The following is a 25,825-nucleotide window of genomic DNA, read 5'->3' on the forward strand; positions in this document are numbered from 1 at the left end:
TGAATTTCTGGTCAGTGTTTTGTTCCTTTTTTTCTTGGTGACCTTGGCTCCTAGGTGGCAGGGAACAAGTCTGGTTCATCTTTCTCCCTGGCAACTCTTCTCTCCCAATGCTGGAGAGAGTGCTTTTGCATCATCCCCTTTTTAAAGCCAGAAATGCTCATTAAAGTTCATTCTCTGAGTCAGACATTTTTCTTAGCTGCCTGCCACACGATCTGAGAAGCCATTGTTTCCTGGATGATCTCACTGCTGCAAGTTAAAAAACAGCCTTAGGGTATTCCTAAGAGTGAAACAGGGTCCATTTAAATGTGCACTGGCAGGGGGAATGGTAAAGTTATGGTGCATCAAGCTAGGGCAAGGACATGGGACAAGCATCATGATTAATTTTTCCTGCCTATGGTGAAAAATGTCAAGATATAAACAGTACGGTAAGAACAGGAGGGACCCCATCTCAAGGCTAAAATTCCATTTTAAAAACCAGGGAAAGATTCCTAACATTTTATGGTAATCGGCCAACAAACCACCCCATCCTAAGGCAGGGCAAGAGTCCTAAATGGTCTGTCCCCACTGCTTGAGGGTTACCACTATCTTGGAGTAGAACAGGATCAAGAAATTCCTTGTTAAGTTCATCCTACAGAGTATCTAGAGGACTGATTGTGGATGGTGACAGTCTCAGCAGAGCCAGACAGCATGCGACTTAATGTCAAGCCTGTGTCCCTCTGGCCCTTTGCCCCATCCTTGAAATCTTTAAAAAAAGACAGAATCCTGAACGCTTAAACACACCTCTTCTCTGAGGTCACCTGCACTCCCACGGGAGCATGTACTGTCTTACATCAAGTAAGCTTTCTTGTTGCATAACTTGACTGAACTTGTCTCTGAACTCTTTTCCATGATAAAAACAAGAACTCTCCAAATTCACCTCTGGTGGTAAATGTCTTTGTCATTTTGTTATTTCATTCAGCTTTCTAGACTTCAGCACAAGTCTTCACTCTCTCTGTCCTACTTCAGAGAAGGGAAGGGCTATTGAGATCTCTGATTTGGGCTTCCAAGTTCCTGTCACGTAGGTGACACGGATAGGACTGCAGCTATACGATCATGCTCTTTAATAGCTTGCCTGAAAATCTCAGTTCTTTGCCTCTGGGGAGTTCTCGGGACATAATCTCACTCCATCCAGTGCTCTGCAGCTCCCCCAAATCCTGGGGTGGTAGGGGCTTAGTGCCCATGCTGTGCAGATTCAAGCGGATGCTGGATGCCTAGTGACCCTGGGTTTAAGAGTTGGCAAGGATATGCCCATGCCGAGCAGGAGTTCCGTGAACTTCCCTGCTCTCCCTCTGCTCCTCCATGCTCTCTACTGACTGCATATCTGCTGCCATTTGCTGCTACTCTCACTTTAATGAATTCCCTCTTTACTGACACTCCGACCTTTTTGAAAATTCTTTCTTGATTGGAGTCAAGAACCCTCCCCCATCCAGGCTGAGGTTTCACCTAGTGCGCAGGGAGACCTCCCCAGATGCACCTGTCCAACAACACATCTACACTACACACCACTTAACCAGTTGTTAAAAAGGCTAAGGTAGAAAATAAATTACACACACACACACACACACACACGCACGTATGCTCATTGGAATTGGGCCTGCAAACCCAAAAGGAGTTGTACTATTGCTGTGTATGTGTGAGAAAAACACAGTATAATAACATTTATTCCTTAAAATTTTTATCATACATTTGGCATTCATGGAAAATCAAACCCTTTAAGGAACTCAAATTAGATATAAATTCTGTTCAGCTGAGCTGGTAATAGCCAGGTTTAACCTGGGAATTGTTAGGCTGAAGCTCTCTTCTCCTTGTAGGTTGCCATCATTTTCTTGATTTCAGCAATAGCTTTTCCTGGATTTAGCCCCTTGAAAAAAGACAGGAGAATCAATACCAAGTGGTAAGTGGAACTCAATGGAAGAATCCTGTGACCTTGGGCAAAACTCTACAGCTGGTATAATGTCAAAGGAAGAGGAATGCCAATCAAGCCGTCCGCAGGCCAGGGCTTTAGGCTACGAGCCCTCTTCTGTCTCCACAATCAAAAACACTCAGCTCTCTCTGGAAAGAGCCCTGCCGTGCTGAGTTCCTGGGCGGTGGCTCACAGTCCCAGGCAGACACACCCAGGGCAGAGCGGGGAGAGCCATGTTCTCTAAATGCCCACAGAGATCCTGGAAAGAGCATGTCTTCCCTGACCACAGCCAGCGTCAAAATGGGCCAGACATCTCTGTCTTTTTAACATTACTGTCAACAAAGGCGTGTGGAAGATTGACCCTCTCTGTTAACCCTTCATAGGCACCACCTTAAGTCTGGCCAGTCACACTGGGATTGGCTGCAGTTTGGCCCTTGCTGAAACATCTGCTCTGCAGGAGGCACAATTATTAAACCCAAGAGATACCAGCCCTGCAGAAGCAGGAAGGGAGACAAGCAAGTATTTGGCAAAATCAGATAGGGGCTCATATGAGATTAGTGAAGGGTCCCCTCATTTTAGGCAACCCAGAAATTAAAGTGTGTGGAAAGAAAAAAAAAAAGAAAAAGATCTTTAGGGAGTAAAAAAGGGAGCTAGAAGATACTCTTCAAAGACTGGTATGCAATGATCTCCAAAATATATTAAATGAAAACAGATGACTGTGACATCAAAGAGGCAGAAAAGGACACGGACACACGTGCATTTGTGAGAAGGCTAAAATACTTCTGGAAGGGCCCATAAGAAACTGGTAGCACCAGCTGCTTCCAGGGAGGGGGCAGGGGCTGGGGCAGGATAAAGGCCCTTCGGTTTACTACAGGGTTTGGAACTTAGTCAGTACCCGAGGGTACACCTATCTGGACGCTGGAAGGATGAGCACCACCCTGGGAGGCAGGTGGCCCGCTCCAGTCCTGCCCTGCCCTGCCCTGCCCTGAGGGGAACCTTGGCAGGTTGCTGCCCTCCCCACCCTGCCTACGGGCTCTGCTTCCGCATCTGGAAAATGGGTTGCATTTGGTGATTTTCCACATCCCTTCAGCTCAAATGATCTGGGCTTTGTCTGGTCTCACAGTGTCCATCCCTACCTCACTGCAGGGGAGGGCAGGCACAGAGAAGGTAAGGGCCTCCATGCTCCACAGCCTTCTTGGCTGTCTGCTGCCCCATCACACGCAGGTCCGTGCCCAGGAATGCACCTCAGAATCCCCTGCAGAGCTTCTGAAGGAACACCCACACCAGGCCTCATCACTCAGATGCTGTCCCTGACAGGCTCCAACAGGCCCAGCGCCCATTTGGGCGCTGGTTTTCTAAACAACAAAAGGCCCCACTTACTGAGTGCTTACCGTGTGCCAGGCACTGTCAAGACCATTAGAGGTTCAGCGTGCCTCCCAAGTCAGAGTTCACTGGGGAAGAGCTGGGCAGAGACTGAGCCCTGGAACACTGGAGCCCGTGCTCTCCCTCACATGCTGGGGACCCCCACGGGCCCCACAGCAGATCCAGATGCCAAAAGCATGAGAAGCACCTGGCAGAGGGCACCGCCTCTAGAAACACCAGGTTTTCAGGCAAAACCCAGGCAATTACCCAGTTTAATTTCCTATTTTTAATGTGCTGCCTCTGCCCCGCTAACTGGGCATCCTGGAGTTTTCTATCTTGCTGCCTGCTTACTCACTCAACCGTCAAAGTGAAACTGGGCTTTGCCCAGTCTCTGCTCAAATGACAGCCAACCCGTAGCTGGCCAGCCACCTCTGATGTGGGCTGCTGTGGAAAGCTGGGCTGGGCCAGTGAGATTCTCTCTGAGGAATCTGAGCTAAGAAATGCTGAGAGAAGACAGGCAGGTGGCTGAAGCCAAAAGCTAGGGCAAGCCCAGCAAGCAGGGAGTATGAGCAAGAAGAGGGGCTGAAAACCCGGTAAGCAGAAGACACACGAGCAAAAAGAACAGGCTGGCTGCTTGAGAGCAGAACAGACTGGCAGTGCTGCTGACACAGACACTGTGACGTGGAGACATGGCGACAAGCGAGGGTACCTAGTCCTCAAAGCTGCCTGCCTCTTGTGGTTCCTACAAAGTCAGGGTGAACGCAGGCTCCTGTCCACGCATTCCTCTGGCATGCTCCACTCCCTTGACGGCTGTGTGTACCGTACAAATAAACCCTTCTCCTGAGGGGGCCTAAGCCAAGTCTGTTCTTGCAACTGAGCATGAGATGAGCGCCCTGCCCCCCACTAAGATGGCAGGTGCACTCTGGTCTCTCTACCTCAAATCACCAGGTTTGCTCTCTGCCAACGGCCTCTTCATGAGCACATGCCACTTCTGACACGCCAGCTCTGAGATGGCGCTGAGGGCTGCCAGCCCCACCACGTACCTTGGGACAGGTTCTTGTGCAATTCATGATGGTGTGGCAGCGATACAGGGAGAATGGGTCCTGCAGCTTGGCCAGCCGCTCCTCTGTGAAGTCGTCTCTGGAGTCGATCATCCAGCGATAGGCCTGGGAGAACAGGGACTGATTAGCTGAGCTGCCATCTTAACTGGCCAGGGCCGCCCTCTGGTGCATCTCCAAGCTCCAGCAGTGCAGACGGCAACCTCTCAGCTTAGATGCCTTGTCTCCGCACTCTTCTTGCCATCGTTCAAGCAAAGGTTCCCCCTCTTTTGTAGCTCTCCTTGATTAGTGATCCCCACAAACCTTGGAACCACACTGCACTTGGTATCCTGGTGCTTAATTATGTTTGGTCAGGCACCATCTTCTAACGATTTCAAGTTGCCCATTAGCTTCCTACCCAGATTATGAATTAGTGAAGGCAGGGAATATATCATATGACTCTCTTTATCTGTCTTCATAGCACCTACCCACTGTTTTGAGTTAACTGATGACTTAACAGAACTGTCTAGGGGTGATACTTGTCTCACTACTGATTTTTAAAATTAGTCTGTCCATCTCTGAAGCCTGAGATCAGCCAGGTGAAAAGTGATCAACATGCTGGTGACCGGCCTGTTCTAGCAGTGATACTGAGAGGACATCTCCGCTTCCCAACAATTCAGGTCGTGGGTTCTGGTGCCAACTTCGAATGTACCATATTATCTAGTCCTTAATGTGGTTGAGAATCAATACTGCTAAGTGGTCACAACCATGGAACTTCTCTTTTTGTGGGCAAGTGAGAAATGAGAAGTTTGGTTTTTTTTTTGTCGTTGTTGCCTCAGAGTTTGTGAAAAGCACTGACCACAAATCTAAAAAGTACAAGCTTTCTGGGAACAAAGACAGTGACTTTCTTTGCACTGAACTGTAAGGTGAAAGGCAATGAAAAACAATGCTTTCATTAGCTGAGAAAGATTCCCAATTTTACAACCGGGTAGTTGCCCCTCCTCTACCTGCACATTAAAAATCCTTGTGAGAAGTAGGTGGGGAGCCCTCTAGTAGATTCAGCCTGCAGAGAGCGCGTGAGTGGGTAGGGAAGAGCTAGCTGCACAGGGAATGTGTTTCAAATATCAAGGCAGGTTTTGCCAAAAACAAGCCGCCCCCCTTTGGGGTGCCCTTCATCACACTTCAATGAAGGCATTTTGCCAATGAAGCCCCAAATTTATTGAAAGCCAAATAAAGATGGTACAACCAAGACCCTGTTTATAATGGATGCCAATGAAGGAAAACATCGCTCCTTGGAATGTCTGGTTTCCAACAATACATTGTCCTTTGGATGTCTGGATGCTTGAGTTTCTCTTAAAAGAACTAAGGAGCACCTTACCTGCATAAGAACTGCAGGTCCCAAATATTTATCTCCATTCCACCAGTAGCTAGGGCAGCTGGTGCTGCAGCAGGCACAGAGGATGCACTCGTAGAGGCCGTCCTGCGGGGAGAGACTGCCTATCAGGAGCACGTGACAGAGGCTGTCATGTCCTCAGTGGATTAAATGTGATGTGTGGGGTCAGTGCATGAACAAAGCACCTACTTGCATGTGAGATTTTGGCAAAATCCTAGGGGTGGTTTGCAGAGATTTATCAGATTCATAAAAGAAAGATCTTGGAATTGAAATGTAGACATTTGCTGGATTAGTGCCCAGAGTTCGTAAGTCCAAGTACAACGCACTTATCCTTTCATAAACAATAACCCCCACAGCAAAAGAAAAAATTAACAGAAACATAGAGAAACCTCACCATCTAGACTGCAGTCCAGGAGAAATTAAAAAGGCCCCAGGTGCTGGGGCATCTAGTGGTGCCACCAGCTTCTGCCCGGGTACAGCAGAGGACACCTCAGGTTTTCAATGGGAACATCAACATCATCCTAAATAATATGTAAGGACTGTGCTTTACCTCACTTGATCATCAAATAATTCTATGGGGCGAGTACTAATTAGACTCTCATTTTATGGGTAAGGAACTGAGCCTCAGAGAGATTAAGAGAGTTACACAGCTGCAAGTAGCAGAGCTGGGATGGGACCCCAGAGAGTGTGATTCAGCAACCCCTGCTCTCTAACACTTCGCACATTGACTTCATCTGCCAACCAGTTCTAGCAAACTGGACTTTCTGATTTTGGGAATAATAGAAACCAATTAAAAGCATCAGAACAGAAGGGCACACTGACAGTTGATGTGACAGCTGGTAACAGATGACACAGAGTTGGTCATAATCTTCAACAAAATCTATGTTCTGTTCAGGCAGCAGATGGGAGTACAAACTGCTCCCATGGGTCCAGAATGCATAAGGTCATAGGATTAATAGGCTTAGTTAATTATACTCATTCTTTAGTTCACTTATAGAAAAATCTTAACAAGAAATCAACTAACTTTTTGGATAGAACTTGAAAGTTAAAGATGTTTATCTAGCCTTATTTTTAACAGTAAAAATTGAAAACAATCTCGTTCATCAATACTGGAATGGTTAAATAATACACAGTGCATACACTTGGAATAGTAGAATGCAAAGTGTAAGCTAATCCTTATGAAGGATTTTTAAGAACATGGGGAAATGCTCACAATAACATAAGTGAAAACGGCAGGATACAAAAGCATATTTATTTACATTTTGATCCCAGCTACATAAAAATGCAAGGCAATATAAAAAAGGAAAAACAAAGGTAGTTCTCAACAGAGGTTACCTTTGGGTGATGGAATTCACCGATTATTTACAAAATAGATCTCTGTATTTTCCAATTATATACAGTGAGCATTATGACTTCTAAAATCATGAAAGTTATGTTCAGCACATTAATTTAAGGAAGTAAAAAATGCTTAGCAAATGTTTTGTATTTAAATGAGTAAATGGATTCTGGAAAACATGCAGGGAAGCCCTTCATTTCTTCACAAGAGCACACGGAGGACACGGTTACTAGCTATGAGCATGTCAAGCTGAGGAATGAGACGACTAGTGAGGCCAGAGCAGCCAGCTCCAACCTGGACCCTGGCATCTGCCAGACTCCCTGGGAGTTAGAAGTGTGGCGGCAGAGCTATGACTCTTCAAAAAGCAGCAGAAACTCCTGGAAGAGGAGTCAGCTGCTCACTGACTTAGAACACCACTGCGTGGGCCTTCATCATCTCCAGGACGACGAGCTGGGAGTTCTCACTAGGTGCAGAGGGAGCTAAACATCCCCCAAGGTTTCTAAAAGGTAGAATTCATTCATTCATTCACACAATATTTATTGATAAATTACATATGCCAGGGCCTAGGGATCCAGAAAGGAGTAAGACAGCCGCTGCCCTTGAGGCGTACTCCGTCTGCTAGCAGACTGGTGTGTAAATGATTCTCTCAGGGTAAGTGCTGTATTGAAAGAATGCATGAAGTGGAGGCCACGTGGGCATGTCCTTGGCCCTGTGCAAGCAAGTTGTTTGGACCCATCTCTGGTCCCCTTGCCACCTCTTCCTCTCCACAAGGACAGTGAGTGTGCAGGGAGGAAGCACGTATATCAGCTTCTTAGAGGAGGTAAAGGCAGCGCAAGAGGAGACTAGCACACACTGGTGGTGTCCATCACGTGAGCAGACTACACAGCCTGTACGGAGGAACAGCAACTCCAAGAGAGTGAGAGGGCCCGGCAGGACCCCACATGAAGTTAGGAAAGAAGATCAAGGTTCTAGTCCCAGCTCTGCCACTGCTTTGTTCCCATCTGTCAAATGGGATGTGTTTTACTTGTCCTGTGTTAAAGAGTTGAGTTAGCCATCAGCCATTAATGACCAAACAGTCTGCACACTGGCTTTTTTTTAAAAAAAAGGGACATCCTGGCAGCACAGCTAAGGACCTGCAGCCCTAGGCAGGGCAGGCGCTCCAGCGACCTCGCCCACTCGGGTCCCCCAGGGATTCACCCTACCCTCCCGGCCCTGAGATGGTGGGTGACCAACCCCTGGACAGATGCTCTTGAAATTCCTTTCCAGAATCCACTAAATGGTCTGCATTACCTCATAAGGCTACCCTCCCCACTGTCCCCTCAAACCACACTTCCTGGCAAACATCTTTGTCACAAATTCCTCAAATCAAGACAATAGATGGGGACTAATGACCAGTTTCTCACGATCTTCTATGGACTGGAGATACTGCTGCCTGCCTTCCTGGGATTCATCCTTCTTCTTCAAGTAAGGCTCAATGGATTTGTACTGGGCATAGAAGTTGCTCAAATCCTAAGGTTAAGAGGAAGAAGAAAAAAGGGTCAGATTCTACCAACAGCCCTTAGCATTCTTATTTATGCCATTTCTTGGACACTGACTACTTCTCTGTCTTGTGACGTAAGTCAGACTCTCTGCCTTTGGCATGGATATGTGCCAAGATTACAAAAGCTCAATGTTAAGTATGGTTAGCACATCTCTTCCTCACCACTCGGAGAACTTTTCAGTCCCACAGTCCTTTGTCCCCACTTGCCCGGTCAGTGAAGGTGGTCAACTATAAGGAGGGAATTTAAAGTAAAACACAGAACAACTGTTACTTTCCCAATTGGTACTTTCCACATGAATTCTTTGTAGTTATGGCCAAATTCTTCATTTTGGGGACTGTTCCAACTCTAAAATTCTGTGCCCTGTTAATTCCTAAACAATCCTCATCAAATGAGCTGCTGGAGAATCTGCTAGGCCTGTTTATCTTCCGCTGCTCCAATTCCTTAATTAAATTCAGGCAGAAAAAAGCCCCAAAGAACTAATAGCATTACACACATATTCCTCTTCCTTCCTCCCCTAAAAAAAACAAATAAATGAGAGAGGGAGAGAGAGGTTGCTGGGAAAGGGAGGGAGGGGCACAGAAACTCACAGGAACAAGATCCTTTATCACATACATATGCGGAAGAGGGTAGATCTTGGAGACTTTGTTGAGGTTGGTGTCAATCCTCCGGGTACAAGCCAGAGTGTTGCCTCCGTTGATGTTCATTGCACAAGAGCCACAAATACCTGGGAGAAAGCACATTGCACGCCTCCTTACCCGGGCCCCGCGCCAGCCCAGCTCCCAGGTCTCTCTCCTGCGCTGCTTGCGCTCTCCCACGTTGAGGAGCAGCACTGGCTGGACCCCACCTGTGAGAGAAGCGCTCTGCTGCCCGTCTTCCTTGTCCTCCTCCTTCCTGCCTAGAATGGAGGTCTAACCGCTGTCGTTCTGAAGACCATTGGTGACCACAAGGCAACCCTGAGGTTGGAAGCTACGTGCTCAGAATGGCGCTGGAGGACAGAAGGAGCCTGAGGCGCTGGGAGCATCACAGGGTTCCCACACCAGTCCTAGCTCAACGCGTCATGTATTTTGAGGGAAAAACCAGCTTGTTTTTTTAAGCCACTGTAATTTGAATTCACTTTAACAGATACAATACCCCAGAGCAAATCAACACTGTCTTGGCCGTTTTAAGGCTGACGCCTGGGTAGATGATCTAGACAGAGCTCTCGTTCTACTGTCTCCCTTGTCCCACCCTCCGGCTGAGAGACCCACACTAGCTGCCCGAGCACTCACTTTCCAAGAAGAATGAGCTAATGTGAAAACAAAACCAACCAAACCAAGCAAAAATAAGGTGCTGATCAAGGACCTAAATGAGAATTTTCTTAGGTTGGGCTCATTTCCTGTGTATGCAAATTTTAGTTTAAAAATGATTTTGCAACCGAACTCCTCTGAAGCTGTTTTGAAGATCATCAGGCCAAAGAGTGTAATGACTTGTAGATTTGCACTGGGTTATCACTTTTATAAGACTATATACTCTCCGTCTCCTGTAGATCTTAGAGTATAAAGGAACACAAAGGTCTGTCTTAAGCAAATATTCCTAAAGTTCTCCAAGAGACTAAATATTACTGATACATTTATGTATGCCTAGCCTCCAACCAAACCAGTAAGCTTTTGTAAGAAATGGTATATGATTTAATAAATAAACCTCTTAAAAAGGTCCCCTGGACATTCTCTTAATAAGCAATAAGAAAAAGGAGTGGCAATTAATATCATTCTGCCTCATTTTTTTTTTCAGTCCAGATGGGCCACACCTTATGTTCTTGGCTCTGAAAGAGTCTTGTGGGGAAAGGTTACTGAAAAGCATCTAAATTTCCTATGTTGCCAAGACTTACATGGGGCAGGATGGTATTTAGTTATAGCAGAATGTTCCCTGAACAGCAGGACACAGCCAAACTATCATAGAATCTGTCAGCATTTGCTACATTAAATCTAATCCTGTAAGATTAGCTGAATCAACACAGATGTCTTAGAAGACTTTAAATGTTTGAAATGTATAGCAGAAGGTAAGAAGCAATGGGCCAGTATCTATAGTGACTTTTCCTTTTATGGAAGGTTATTTTATGAAGAAAGTTGTATCACAGTCCTTGGTCTTAGCTCAGGCTACCCTGTTTTGGTTTTATCCCAGGTTTCCCGGCTCATCCAGTGGGGTGCATTCCTGAGAGCACAGCTCTGGAATCAGCAACTGGCTGACTCCTTAGTCCCCAACTCATGATTTGTGTCCTTTTGGAAGTTTCTTAACCTCATTGGGCCTCAGTTTCTTCGTCTGTACACCGAATGTAAATAATACTAGCACCTGTCTATCTCATGAAGAGTACGCAGAATAGGGCCTTGCACACAAAGACTGTTCCATGGCCATTAGGGCCAGGGGTGCCATAAAGACAGTAGTAACTTTCCACTGCTCCCCCACCACCACCCATGAGCAGAGCAGTGCAGAGGTGGCCAGCTAGCATATATATCTGAGACAATCCCTGATGGATGCAGCAGCTCACAGGGACTGCCACATATAGTAACCACATGACAGGAAGCTCCTGAAGGGAAGGAAACTCAGACACCCCAACTTGTAGCACAGTTCAAATTTCTGACACATTTACTCAAGTCCAGGAAGTATGGTGCACAGCAAGGTCACCTGGCGGAGCACCGCAGCTGTTCTTCAGGTATCTCCAGTTTTGGCCAGCCCAGGCATCTTTTGGGGACCAGAACATAAGCAGCTGAGACCTAACAGGGAAGGAAATGCTTACCTTCTCTGCATGACCTTCGGAAGGTCAAGGTAGAATCAATTTCATTCTTAATCTTGATTAAAGCATCTAACACCATAGGACCACATCTGATAAAAAAATAAAAACAAAAAACCCCAGTCGAATTTATGTGAAGTTCAAACTCCCTACACTTTACCATGATATAATCCAAGACATCTGCATATATTAGCTGCTCTTATCCATTTGCCCTTCTCAGGTCACACTCAGAATTTTTCCCCGTTTTATTTTCTCACATTCTTATACACTTTAAGTACTGCAGAGGTCTATGTGGATGATCACACCCCATACACATTTCTAGGAAATGGGAAGCTAAAGAAGTAGAAAGATATTTAGGTTAGGAAACTTTTATACACTGGCAACTTTTGTTTTTTTCCTCTAAAGCTTCTTGCAATGTTTTCCCAAATATTTCATATTTGAGTTTCATTTGTAGGATCCAGACAATAGGTAGCTTTAAATGGTCAGTTAATAATACACAACCACAACAGAAAATGTGAGACAGAGACAGAGGAAAGTACAGAGAATGAAAGAAAGTGAATCACCCACCATCCCCTAATCCACAGCAGAGTGTCCCATGCACGTGGAGGCAGAGGTGTAGTGCTAAGGGCAGCAGCAGTGGACCTGGAGTCTGGAGCACAGGCCTGGTGTCCAAAAGCCTGGCCTGAATCCTGCTGTGTAGGTTATAGGCAAACCACTTCATCACTTCCCAACTACAAAGCTACATCTCACACAGCTGTTGTAGGTGAGTTAATACACAGGAAAATGAACCCCTTACAGCAGGGTCTGCCATATGCATTTAGTCTAACTACAGTTAACATGATGCAGAGACCATGACTCTATGGAAATACCTACTCTCTCTGAGCCTCAGTTTCTTTATCTGTAAAATGGAGCTAATACTTATACCACAGTATTATTATGAGGAATAAATAAAAATATGCAGTTTTCATACTCAGTACCTGGCCCACAGGTATGTGCTCAACAAATGTATTTCCTAGATGCCACCCCACCCCGATTCCTGTCAGTATTTTTCTATGTATGGGATTTTAAAAAATATGCCTCCTCCCCCAATATCCTTTAGCATTATCTGTATTTCTTTCCCCCCCAGCTTTATAGAGATATAATTAACAAATAACATTATGTGAATTTTAGGTAACATGGTATTTGATATATGTATACATTGTGAAATGCCTGCCACAATAAAATTAGTTAACCATCCGCATTAACTGTGTCTCTGTCAGCAATATACATTCTTTTCACTGTGCTCTTGTTAACACTGGGAACTATTAAAAACCCCTGCTATTCTGAGAGTGCAGAAGTGTTACTGTCGGTGTTCTACTACAATGGTTGAATATTTGTCATAAACTGATTTTTTCTTCACTTACTATTTATTTATTGAAAGTTTGCTCTATGCCAGGTTTCGTCTGGGTTCAGGAGATACACCAGGGAACAAAACATGAAAATTCTTGCTTGCATGGAGCATTTATTCTAGTCGACCAATTCTATACACTAATTCTGTCCAGGTTCTTTGTATCTTTGTTTACTGAGATCTTGGATTTTTTTTTTTTTAAGATCTGGGCCTATCATTCTGTAAAGGAAAAATTTTGTTTTTCTGTACTACTACTCCCAAGGCTTCACTTCTGACACTTCTGGCCACCAAACATGTGGGTGTTTTTCCCCTACCAAGCAATTCTGCAACACCTGCTGCGTGTCTCACAATGTAACTCAATTCTGACACTACCCACCTGGCAACAGCACCTGATCTCACAGGTTAAGGGCTCAGTCCCGCAAGACTATTTCTCCCTCCCCAGATGCCAACTACAAGTCCAGGGTGGCACCTATGCAAACCAGGTGATCACCTGGCTATAAATTGGAGCTTCTCATGACCTCTTCCTTGGGTTCAGTAATTAGCTAGAGTGGCTAACAGAACTCAGAAAAACAGTTTACTTATTACTTGTTTACATGGGGCAAGGTATGTGGGAAGCGCCGCAGAGAGTTTCTGTGTGCTTCGTGCCCTTCCGGGCAGGCCACCCTCCCAACATCTCCAACCCAAGCTCTGACCCCCAACTTCAGGGAGTCATGGAGGCTGCATTACCTGAAGGCACACATCATCAAATAACTGGCCATTAGACCCTCTCCCCTCCCAGGTCAGGGGCTGGGGCTGACAGTGCCCACCCTCTAATCACTGTGGCTGGTTCCCCTAGCAACCAACCCACAAATTTGTGGTTATCTAGGAGCTCAATGAAAATAACCTCATTAACATAAACTCCAGTGTGGTTGAAAGAGGTCTGTTAGGAATAACAAGAGATACCCATTTTACTTTTATTATTTATCTGAAGTTATTTTAAGAACCCAGAACAAAAATGAAAGTATTATAACAAAGGATGACCCTATAGCTCTTAACATTCAGGATTACAAGGGTTCTAGGAGGCGGAAACCTTGGAGGAGACCAAACTGTGTGTCACAATAGCATGCATCTATTCCACCTGTGCTGATCCTGCTCCCTCCCCAACCTCCTACCCTCAACTAGCAAATGGTTATTTGACTTCTAATTTTGTTAACAGAATTTTTTAAACATAAACACACAACTTAAATGTTTACACTGTTAAAACTGACCACCTTTTCCCTTCTAATACTGCCCGCCATGCCTCTTCCTGACGTTTCACGAGTATTTTGGATTTTCTTCTAGTTTTTACAATTTTAAATTATTCCCCCCAAATTGCAAAAATTGTTAATTAATTGCTCCAAATCACTGACTTAACAAAATCTTTTGCTTCTAATGTTTGATGCTTCCTCCCAGTTTCTGGTACCAGAACCTCATTAAAGTGAAGTCTATTTTGTTTGGAACTATTTTTTTATTCTAATAATCTGTTTATTCTTATCCTGGCACGTTTTAAATTACAACAGTTCTCTTTATTAATTTTTTAAGTTACAAAAGCTAGTATCTGCATCTTAGAAAAATTTCAATTACAAAGTTAAAAAGCCAGAGCCCTCCCTTTGAATTGTTTCACTCTAAATTTCATAATAGGTAGGCACTATTAAGAGTTTGGTATGAATTTTCTCAGGCTTAAAAAAAAAAGGGCAACAAATAGAATAGCATCTTGCTTTCTTTACTCAGTGACTCTACGAAAGGACTGTAATCACTTAAACCATTTTCCTATGGAAGGATGCTTAGGTTGCTTAAAATCCTTCCCTATTACATAAAACACTGCATATAACATTTTTATACACAGAAATCAAGATTGTTTTGACTATTCAGTATCCTTTGAATTTCCCTAAGAATTTTAGGATCAGTTTGTCAATTTCCGCAAAAAATGGTTGGTGGGCACATAAAAAAATGATAGTGCTTGTGCTGAATCCATAAATCACCTTAAAAATATTAACTCTTTCAACCCACAAACATGGGATGTCCTTCCATTTATTAGATCTTCTTTAACTTCTTTTAACAATGTTTTATCACTTTCAGTGTATAAGTCTTGGATTTCTTTTGCTACGTTTTTTCCTAAGCATTTTATTCTTTTTTGGATTGCAAATGGAATCTTTTTTAAAATTTAGGATTGTATATTGCTAGTGTACAGAAACACAACTGATTTTTATATACTGACCTTGTATCCTACAGCCTTATTGAACTAATTTATTAGTTCAAATAGTTTTTTGGTGTTAGCATTTTCTGTATATAAGGTCATGTCATCTGGGAAGTGGCCTTCCTCCTCTCCAATTTTATTTCTTCTTCTTGCCTAACTTTCCTGATTAGAACCTCCAGTAAAATTCTGAAGGGGAAGAATTCATCTATGTATATTAACCTTAATCCTGCAACCTGGCTAAATTTACTTATTATGTTCTTGTAGATTTCTTGGAATTTTCTTTGTATACAATCATATTATTTGCAGTTTTACTTCCTTCATTCCACTCTTCATGCCTTTTATTTCTATTACTTGCCTTTAATGCACTGGCTGAAATGTCCAGTCCAGTGCTGAACAGAAGTGAAGGATGGACCTGCTTGCTTTGTTCCTGATCTTATTCAATATTCCACAATTAGGTATGCTGTTAGCTGTAGGTTGTTCCATAGATACTGTGTCTAGTTGAGGAAGTTCTCTTCTTTTCCTAGTTTGCAGTTACAGTTTTTCTCCTTTATCCTGTTAATATGGTGAATTACAATGATAGCTTTTCCAGGGTTAAACCAACTTTATATTCCTGGGATAAACCCTAACTTGGTCATTAAGGCATTATCCTTTTAATAGATTGCTGACCCACTAAAATTTTGTTGAGGATTTTTCTGTCTATGTCATGAAAGATATGAATCTGTAACTTTCTTTTTTGTAATGACTTTGTTAGATTTTAGTATCAGGTTACTATGGCCTCATAAAACAAACTGGGAAATCATTACTCCTTATTTTCTGAAAGACTGTAATACTGGTGTTCGATTTTTCCTTAAATGTGTGCTGACCTTTGTTTATCAAATACCTAGCTCTCACAGATACTCACTTATTCAAATCAATTTCATAAGTTTGCATATGAGGTTTATCTCCAGTCTTGTCTGGGTCCCATCGGTAGATGGCAAATTTCTTAATGCGGGGAGCTGTGGCTGCAGCTGTCTGGGCCCCTCGGCATGCCTGAAATTTAAAAAGTTCACAGAAAGGAAAAAAAAAAGTTTTAAATACCAGATAAATCCTTCTACTTAACTGGCACTATAAACTACAATACTGGATACAAACCCACCCATTACTGACATCCAGTCTCCAACAAATACTATACACACCAATCACACACCAGACATGGTCATGTGGGCTGGTAAAAGCCTCTGCCCTCAAAGAATCTACTTTGTAGTGAGCAAGGAAAAATTAAATATTCACACACACACACACACACACAGTATAACAGGGAAGAATATAGCAGGGACTTACACTAGTAAAAGTCAGGGATAGCCCCAGAAGTTATATTTAAGCTGGGGCTTGATGAACAGGAATTGAGGGCAGTAGGAGTGTTCTTAGCTGAGGGAACAATGTGAGGAGAGCCGGATGGGGGACAGCATGCCTCATCTGCGTGGAACTGCAAGAGTCTACTGTGAGGTAGGGTGGCTTAAGGAGGTATAGAGTGGAAGATGTAAGGAAGTCAAGAAAGACTTTTATAAGTTTTGATTTTATCCTAAGAGCAGTAAGAACTAACAAAAATTTGTTATCAGGTAGGTGACATAATCATTTTTATTTTTGTGAAGAATATCACTTTTCACATTTTGAGAATTATCAGACAACATCAGGGAAAACAATGAGAAAGCTACTGAAGTTGTTCAAAACAAGATGCTGGTGTTTTTAGATTAGGTGTCTTAGTTTGGGCTGCTGTAACAAAAACCCAGACTGGGCGGCTTTGACAACAAACATTTATTTCTCACAGTTCTGGAGGCTAGGAAGTCCAAAATCAAGGTGTTGACAGATTTGGTGTCTGGTGAGGGCCCTTTTCTTGGTTTGCAGATGGCTGCCCTCTTGCTATATCCTTACATGGCAGAGAGAGAGAGAGATCTCATGTCTCCTCTTTTCATAAGGGCCCTACTCTCATGACCTAATCTAACCCCAGTTCCCTCTCGAAGGCCCAATCTTCAAATATCATCACACTGGGGATGAGAGCTTCCACATATGAATTTTGGGGGAATACAAACACTCAGTTCACAGCACTATGGCAGGAAATAAGATAAAGAATACTGTATATTAAAATAAATTTAGGAGAACTGGCAAACAGCTGAGTCCTGCTCTCTATGATGATTCTATTACATCTCCTGGGCATTACATTCTCTTTCGGTGGGCTTGACGTAGTAGGCCAAGGAATCCTGGCTGCCGCTTCAGGGGTTGCTGTGATAGGGTCTGGTTAAGAGGGTGGGCCTCCTTCAGTAAGAACAGTTCCCCATAAGAACATATTTGCAAAAAGAGTGCTACTGCTCAAAAAAAGTTTTATATTTAAATTCATAATCATTTTTAATGTCACTATTTATTATTGCCAGCACTGTATTAAATGCTTTCTATTAATGACTCCAATAAATCGACATTTTAAAAATGAGAAAATGAAGCTCAGAGATCATCAAGTGATGGGCATACCATTCCAGAGCTAATGAGAGGAGCCAGGACTGGAACCCAGGTCTGTCTGACACTAGAACCCATGCTCCCAAACACTGTACTATCACATTTGTTTGTGAATATTCTCAGGTCTCTCTTGGTGCTGTCTTCTCTTTATGTCCTAAATTCCTTGAGGGAGTGTATATTAGTCAGAGTCCTTCAGAGAAACAACCAATAACATGTACACATAAAAACACACATATAAACAAATATACATGTATATACATATACATATATACAAGAAGCGGTTTATTATAAGGAATTGGCTTACATGATAATGGATACTAACAAGCCCTAGGAGCTGCAAGTGGCCATCTGGAGAACTAGGAGAGCCAATGATGTAAATCCAGTCTAAGCCCAAAGGCTTATGAACCATGAGAGCCAATGACAGTTCTAGTCCAAAGGTCACCAGGCTCAAGACCCAGGATCTGCTGATGTTCTAGTTTGAATTCAAAGCCCGGAAAAGAAATCAATGTCCCAGTTTGAAAAGCACTCTGGGAGAGGGGATTCCCTCTTATATGGAGGAGAGTCAGCCTTTTGTTCTCCCAGGCCTTCGTCTCATTGGATGAGGCTTATTCACGTTAGGGAGGGCAATCCGCATTACTCCGTCTATTGATTTAAATGTTAAATTCATCCAAAAACACCCTCACAAAAATACCCAGAATAATCTGTCAACTGTCTGTGGCCAAACTGTGGCCCAGTCAAGCTGACACAGAAAACTGACAGATAAAATTAACCACTACCAGCATGGAAGAGGGTAAATTTATTCTACATCTCCCGGCATACCTGGTCCATGCCTTTGCACATAGCAGTTCAACCCATGGTTAAGAAAGACTGAAGAAAAGAGCAAAAACTGAGCATTAAGCTAATGTAAAAATGTGGCTTATTTTAAATGTTTCTTAAAAGGCTGAATAGTGCAAGTGAAATCAAACCATTAATAAAACAAAAACACTCCTCTGCACATGTCATTAACTTATAATGTAAGTCAACAAGCTGTCCCCATCCCATAGTCCTTGAAGCCCTTTTCCGCTTAGGCACAGTGAACAACGCAGAGACCACACCAAGTCCTGCTGAGCTATGGTGATACAGACGGGAGGATCCTGGCAGTCCAAAGAGCAACTTTAAGTACCTCCAACATACATACAGAAAAATTCAGACTCTATTCCAGGAAAGTTAATTCTCTTATAAACTGTTAAAGAAAGTAAAAACTCTAAAGGTTAGTTGAGTGATTACAAGATATGCAATGGTGTTTGCTATTTGCTGGCAAAAAGTGCCCCAAATTAAGTAAAGCTGAAAATATAAATATCAGCTGTCAGTATGAAAGAAGAAAATACTTAAAAAAAAAATGAAAGTGAAGGTGAAGATGAAAGCCTTATTTTACCTTATCACCAAGCTGGCTAACATCATCAATAAGAAAGTCATTTCTACAAATGAACATTTTTCCACTAGGGACTCCATTTTGTAAAATGAGGGACATTTGGCTAATGCCACCTTGTGGTATTTAAGAGCAAGTGGAGGGAGTGAAAAGAAAAAGATTTCTGAAGATATTTGCTCCAGCAGCCTTTTGCTTAATGTCCCACCTTTATTTTTAGTTAGTTTTAATGAGATATAATTCATTACAGTAAAATTTGCCCATTTTAAATGTATAATTTGATGACTTTTGATAAGTGGTGTAACTACTATAATTTCCATCCAGAAAGTTCTCTAGTGTTCTTTTACAATGTCCTCTCCTTACCTCTTACAACTGCTCTATCACTAGATTTGCCTTTTATAGACTTTCATATAAATGCAATCAGACAGTATGAAATCAGACAGTACATCTTATGTCTAGCTTCTTTTACTCAGCATAATGCTTCCCAGTTCATTCATGTTGTTCTGTTTATCCAGGTTTTCAAAAAATTAAACTTTCAGTTTGGAGTAATTGTAGAATCACATGCATGTTAAAGAACTAATACTAAGATCCCATATACCCTTTGTTCAACTTCTAATGGTAACACTGTATAAAAATATAGGACAATTTCACAACCATATTAACATTGAACCACATTAACATTGACACAATTAAGACAGAGTTTCTATCACCACAAAGATTCCTAGCTGCTCTTTTAGTGACAAACCCAGGTCCCTTATGACTCCCTCCCCGTACTCCTTAACCTATTTCCATTTCTGTAATTTGGAATCGTCTAGAATGTAACCTTTCAGAATTGGCTTTTCTTCTTTTTTCATGCAGTTATTCTCTGGAGAGTCATCGAAGCTGTTGTATTCCTCAATAGTTATTTATTTTTATTACTGAGCAGCATTTCATGGTATGATATACCATAGTTTGTTTAGCTATTCACCCACTGAAGGATATCTAGGTTGTTCCCAGTTTTGACTATTATAAGTAAGGTTGTAACAAATGCTGTGTGCAGTTTTCTCTGTGAACAGGAGTCCATTTCTCTGAGATAAATGCCCAGGAGTACAACTGCTGGGCTGTATGGTAGCTGCACATTTAGTTTTTTAAGAAACTGCCGAACTACTGCTTAAGGTGGGTGGCCGCTGTGCCTGAGGCAGGAGGTAGGGGGGCAGGGACAAAATGCCTTTTAAAAAATATACCTCCTTCATAATGTGTGTGGGGGGGGGCAGGGGGAGGGCTGTACAACACAGAGAAGTAGTGATTCTACAGCATCTTACTATGCTGATGGACAGTGACTGTAATGGGGTATGTGGTGGGGGGACTTGATGATGGGGGGAGTCTAGTAAACATAATATTGCTCATGTAATTATAGATTAATGGTACCTATATATATATATATATATATGTGTGTGTGTGTGTGTGTGTATATATATATATAGATACATATACACATACCTCCTTGACATTTTTTACCAAACATCAATGAAACTCAGACTTTAAACAGAACGTAGGCATTGGATTTGTTAGCTTTAACTCCATGGTTCTTAAGCTTGACTTAACAGTACTGTCAGTGGGCAACAGACTTCTAGCTCAATTAAAGCTCAGTTCACTCCGAAAAAGGCACATCCTATCAAAGATGACAATGGTTACTTGCGATGGGTCCTCACTTTAACACCTCTTTCTAGTACTTCAGTTGGCTTCATATCCACTCTACAAAGATAAAAAGTCTAGACTTGATCATGCAGCTCTTCCAAAATAGGGATTAGGCTTAGAAATCATTTTAAAAGTTTTATATATGAATGATGTGAGATAAAAGCAATGCAAGGATGCATGGCAACAGAGTATCATAAGGCAATAAACCCCAACATAAAATTTGGGGTACCACAAAGTGTTACTAATATTTTTTTTTTCAAAATTAATTTAAATTCATTTTGAGTTAAAAATACTTTTTATACCACACTTGGTGGGGTAACAGGATGCTAACAAGAATGTGGAGAAGAGAGACTGAAATCAAAATGACCAGAAGTGGCTGTGGCTCTAAAACGGATGCAGCTTGGCTCATCTTGAGGGCTGCAGGAAGAGTTAAACCACAGTACAACGGCAGCTGTGATTATAAAAAAAAGCCCCACAACAGAGAAATCTAAAAATTTGTTTTGTAGGTGTTCATAGTAAAAGTAAAAGTAATACTAATGGCTTTCTTTCACTGAGCCCTTACCACGTGCCAGATGTTGTACTAAATTATCTTTCACCTTTACAATATCTCTTCGAGGAAAGTTTTATTATTCTCGGTTTAAAAAAAGAACAAGATCTTGTTATGCTTCAGAAGATTGGAGACTGTTGAGAATTAGGCTTGGGGTTGATTAATGATTGTGTAACAACCATTTGATCAATAAATATGAGAGATGCCCTCTCAAAAAAAAAAAAAAGAATAAGATCAGATTACAAAAGAGCCAGGATTCAAACACAGGTGACCTGACTCCAAAGCCCAACCTTTGGCCTCTATACCTGTGAAATGCAAAGGCAAAACAGAATAGTACAAAAAGATAATTTCTTCTCCCAAACAAATCTAAGGAATGATGAAATTGTTGCTCAACTCATACAGTTAACAAGAACTACTGGCCCAGACACGGTCATTCATTTGTTTATTCCCTAAGCAATGACACAGTGGCTACCATGTTCCAAGGGGTGTTCTAGGCCCTGGGGATCAAGAGCAAAACACATATTCCAACTCTGCTGGAGCTTACACAGTGGCTGGAGGAGATCCACACAAATAAAATCTATACGATGTCAGGTGGAGCTAAGTGCAATGGCAGCGAGCAGAGGGGATGGGGATGAGGATCCCAGTTAAAATTCGACAGTTCTAAAAGGGGTGGCCCCGGAAGACTTCACTGGAAAGGTGACAGCTGAGCAAAGACCTGAAAGAGGTGGGTAAGCAAGCCATACATGTACCTAGGGGAGGAGCAAATCAGGCAGAGGGAACACTTGACACAAATACCCTGAGGCGGAAATGAGTTTGAGGAGCAAAAAAGCAGCCAGTGTTACTTGAAAATGGAGTGAGAGGGAGGGAATCAGGAAGTCAAAGGTAGACACAGATCACATAGTGCCTTCTAAGGATTTCTGCTTTTACCCTAAGGTACAAGATTATCGGAGTGTTTGGGGCAGAGGAGTGACAAAGTCAGACTTAAGTTCTGAAAGGATCGTTTTGGCTTCTGTTTCGAGAATCAACTGCAGAGATGCAAAGATGAATGCAAGAAGACCAGGTTAAGAAGCGATTTCAATAACCAGCTATGGGATGATGATGGCTTGAATCAGGCTGGTAGCTGTGGAAATGGTGAAGGGAGGGAAGTAGTTAGTTTATGAATACATTTTAAGAAAGAACTGGCAGGATTTGCTCACAGATGGGATGTGAGAGTGAGGCAAAGTGCAAGGACGACTCCAAAGCTTTTGGCCCAAGCCACACAAAGGATGGAGTTGCCATCAACTGAAATGGGAGAAGGGTGGTGTATGGTTGGCAAGAGGGAGTGACAGGATTTTGGTTTTGGGCAAAGTTTATGATGTGTTAGTAGACATCATGTGGAGATTTTGAGAATGTAATTGGGTGGCCATCTGAGTCTGCGGATCTGGGGTGAGGTCTGGGCTATAGACATAAATTTAGGAGTTATCAGTATATACAGATAGGTGTATCTAAAGCTCAAGGGAGTGTCTATAAAGCAGAAGCCTAGGGACTGAGCCCTGATGTTTAGCATTTGGGGTGATCAGAAATCAGCAAAAGGAGACAGAAAGAATAGCCAATGTGCAGAAGAGGAAACCTGGAGCCCGGGATGTCCTGGGAGTCAGGCGAGAAAGTGTTCCGACAAGGGAGTGAACAACAGTGACAAATGCTTCCGAGAGAGAAGTATCATGAGAACTGAGATGAGTACTGAATTTAACAAAGTCAAGGTCACTGGTGACCTGGACACAAGCAATTTCAGTGAAGTGGTGAGGGAGAAAAACTTGCAGTAGGTTAAAAAGAAGATGGGAGGAGATGAATTTTTGGACAGCAAGTTTAGACATCTCTTGAGAAGTTTTTCTACAGAAGAATAGAGAAACAGGGTGGTGGCTGGATATGGCTTTAAGAAGGGAGAAATCACAGCATGGTGTTGCTGCTCTGATGCAGAAGGAAAACTGGTAAGAGTAGAGAGAATTCCTGGCAGCGCTCTTTCAGTAAGTGACGGGATCTAGAGCATGAGTGAAGGGTTAACATTAGGAGTACTGCCAAATCTCCCATGGTAACAGGAAAGAGAGAATATATGGGCAGAAGTAGGAAGGTGGGCAAAAATCTGAGTTTTTCTTTGTTGCCTGTCCAGCAATTTTTATTAACCCACAATGGAGAAGAATCCCTCAAAAACTTTCTCCTCAATCTGCAAACTAGTAAGTATTCAAGGCTGGCGCTCCTTTCTAGGAAATCTTGGATAAGATTAACTTTATAATTTAAGTTCAGGAAGCAAGATAATCAATAACTGGATTGAACTCAACTGAGGATGAGAAGGGTGAATTCTGGATCATGCTGAAGGCTGCATGTCATCCTTTAGGAAAGCTTCCTTAAGAGCAGGCTTGGGGCTCGATAGAATAGATGCAGATTTGGGGGAAAGGTATGGAAATGGAGAGAAGGAAGGCAAGGAGATCTTATAAACCTGAGTAAAGTAGAAGGTTGCAGGTTTGTGTCTGAAACGTATAGGTGGCACTGCCTCAAATCCAAGCACTACCTCTTAGTAGCTGCGTGCTTTTTGGCAAGTTACTTAACCTCTTTGGTCCTACTTCCTCTTTTGGAAAGGGGTAGGGAGTATCAAAATCTACTTCATGAGATTAACTGGAGGGGCCAAGTTCTAGGACAGTCCAGAAAATAATTTCTGCTTTTCAATGCTGGCAACATGAGCAGTTCTCATATTATTCTGATCAGCAGATAGGCAGCCTAAGCCTGGCCAATGGTACAAGCAATGAGATATAAAAGTGAAAGTCGGTGGTACTTGCCCTAAAGGAGTCCATAGTTTAGATGAAGAAATAAAGGCAACACAAACAACAGTTAATACATTACAGTTAAATACAAGTGGAACTGTGGTTCAGGGTGCAGACTAATGCATAAAAGGAATTCAGAAGAGAAATCCTGCTGTGTCCTAGAGTTTGAGAAAACTGAAATTAACCATACGTAATATATCAAGTTCATTACTGGAGTCTTCTGAGGTGGTTTTTGTGCGTACGAACGCACATTCCTGCAAGTGAGATGAGGAGGGCCTCTCTGTTTCTCTGCCCTCAGAAGGCCCTCCAATGGCCTCACCTGGAATTAAACACTGACCTATGAAACTCGCCTTCTCTACAATTCATTCTTGGAAGAGGGACCTGAGCTTTAGAATTCCCTCTCATTGGTGGAGCTCTCACAACATAATGCTTGCTCAGCAACTATAAAAGGAACTGGCAAACAAGGTCATTATCAGTCATCAATATAATGTTCAGAGGACACCAGCTTGATCTGGTAGGTAGTGGTCTTCCCCTAACTCCCTTTTTCAGAAAGACTGTATGACTCGTCCAAGTTCACATACAGCATTATTGGGAAGAGTTAGCATTAGAAGACAGGCTATATGTACTGTGTTACGCAGTCGGAGCAGGTACTTAAAATGAGAGAGATTCTCTTAAGTGCCAAGAAGGGGAAAGGAACTAAATATTTCTTGTTCACGTACCATGTGCCCGTATCTGTGCTGGGAGTTTGTCACGTGCTACGTTTAAAAAACTGGATTTAGGTCTTGGATCTACCAGTTCTTGGCCATATTTTCGGCAAGTATAACATTTTCTGGGACCTATTTTCAAGTCTCTAAAAAGGAGGGAAGAATTCTTGCTCGCCCACCTTACCGGGGTTGCTGAGGAGCCCAGAGTAGGAAAAAAAGAAAGAGATCTGAAAATTCATATTCCTTTGTGCATGAAATAGCAATTCCCCTTCCCTCTTCCCCTTCCAAACGTTCCCATTTAGATCAGAAGTGTGTAGTTTCCTGCCAATACAAAGCGGGTGGGGAAACTTATCACGCACGATGTATAATGTACACAAGTCAAGCTCTGCACCTATGTGAAGCACGCCAAAACGCTTTGAGGTCGGTATTATTATATGCCCTTTACCAACAGGGACACAGAGGGGATGACAGGAGAGGAAGGAACAGTCTTCCCCGCAGGCCCCACTAGAGGAAGGGTTCAGATCCTTCAGGGGACTGAGCGGATTTTCCTTCCCCTTTCCTTCCGCTGCCCTGTCCCCTACACTTCACCCGCCCTTTCCTTGCCAGTCCCAGTCCAGTCCCTCTTTCGAGCTCTCAACGCCGGAGGAGACACACCTCGCTTCCCAGTTCCCATCGCTCACGCTTCCTCCGGGCTGTCTTTTCCACATAGGCGGTAGTAAGGTAACAGAAAACGGACTTGGAACCCAAATATTGGGATTCGAATTTTGCTTCCACCAGACAGTCACTTGCCATGTGACCTTGGGCAATTTAAGTCCTCTCTCTGAACTTTTTTGTTGTTATCTTAATAAAATCACCTTCGTCCTGACTAAGTGACAGGCTGCGGCGGCGGGCAGAAAGGTGACCGACAGGGATGCTCCAGGCCCAAATCAGAGCACTACGCGGTGGGGAGTGGGTTCTCAGCCTCCCCGAGGCCCTGCCCAGCCCTCCCTCAGCCTCCCCCGCCGCGCCCTCAGCTCCAGGCCGTCTCCGTGACTTCCACGCCTGCCCTCTCCCTCCGGCTCCGGAGCTCACCTGCAGGCAGGCTCCGCCAAGGGCTGTGGCCGGGAACCAGCGCCTCAAGGAGACTCCGACCGCCGCCGCCATCTTGGCTCTTGACGTCGAGCCCCGCCCCGTAACCCCGAGGTCGCTCTCCGCCGGCTTCCCGCCGGGCACTGCGGCGCCGAGCCAGCG

The 25,825-nt window shown here is 43.3% G+C and overlaps 1 protein-coding gene across 2 annotated transcripts; it reads right to left on the reverse strand.

Annotated features, from left to right (window-relative positions):
- Positions 1 to 1,671: 1,671 nt before the first annotated feature.
- SDHB (succinate dehydrogenase complex iron sulfur subunit B) lies at positions 1,672 to 25,825 on the reverse strand. 2 transcript variants are annotated; one of them, XM_017655066.3, is made up of 8 exons: positions 25,667 to 25,825; positions 15,882 to 16,009; positions 11,385 to 11,470; positions 9,199 to 9,335; positions 8,463 to 8,579; positions 5,720 to 5,821; positions 4,348 to 4,470; positions 1,672 to 1,900 (listed from the first exon to the last, which is right to left on the reverse strand). In XM_017655066.3, the coding sequence occupies exons 1-8, from the start codon at positions 25,736 to 25,738 to the stop codon at positions 1,823 to 1,825; spliced, it is 843 nt and encodes a 280-aa protein (XP_017510555.1). In that variant the 5' UTR covers positions 25,739 to 25,825; the 3' UTR covers positions 1,672 to 1,822. The 2 variants fall into 2 exon arrangements, with proteins under 2 accessions (XP_017510555.1, XP_036855749.1); XM_036999854.2 differs by lacking the exon at positions 5,720 to 5,821.

This window comes from Manis javanica, chromosome 4, assembly GCF_040802235.1.
Source record: "Manis javanica isolate MJ-LG chromosome 4, MJ_LKY, whole genome shotgun sequence".
In the NCBI taxonomy this organism is placed as follows: Eukaryota; Metazoa; Chordata; class Mammalia; order Pholidota; family Manidae; genus Manis; species Manis javanica.

Coding starts and splice junctions, on each gene's coding strand:
- SDHB (XM_017655066.3), bottom strand. CDS start 25,738: ATGGCGGCGGCGGTCGGAGTCTCCTTGAGGCGCTGGTTCCCGGCCACA. Junction 9,336..11,384: donor CCGAAGGTCATGCAGAGAAG/GTAAGCATTTCC, acceptor GCTTTCTCCCAG/GTATTTGTGGCTCTTGTGCA. Junction 5,822..8,462: donor TAGAAGATCGTGAGAAACTG/GTCATTAGTCCC, acceptor CTCTCCCCGCAG/GACGGCCTCTACGAGTGCAT.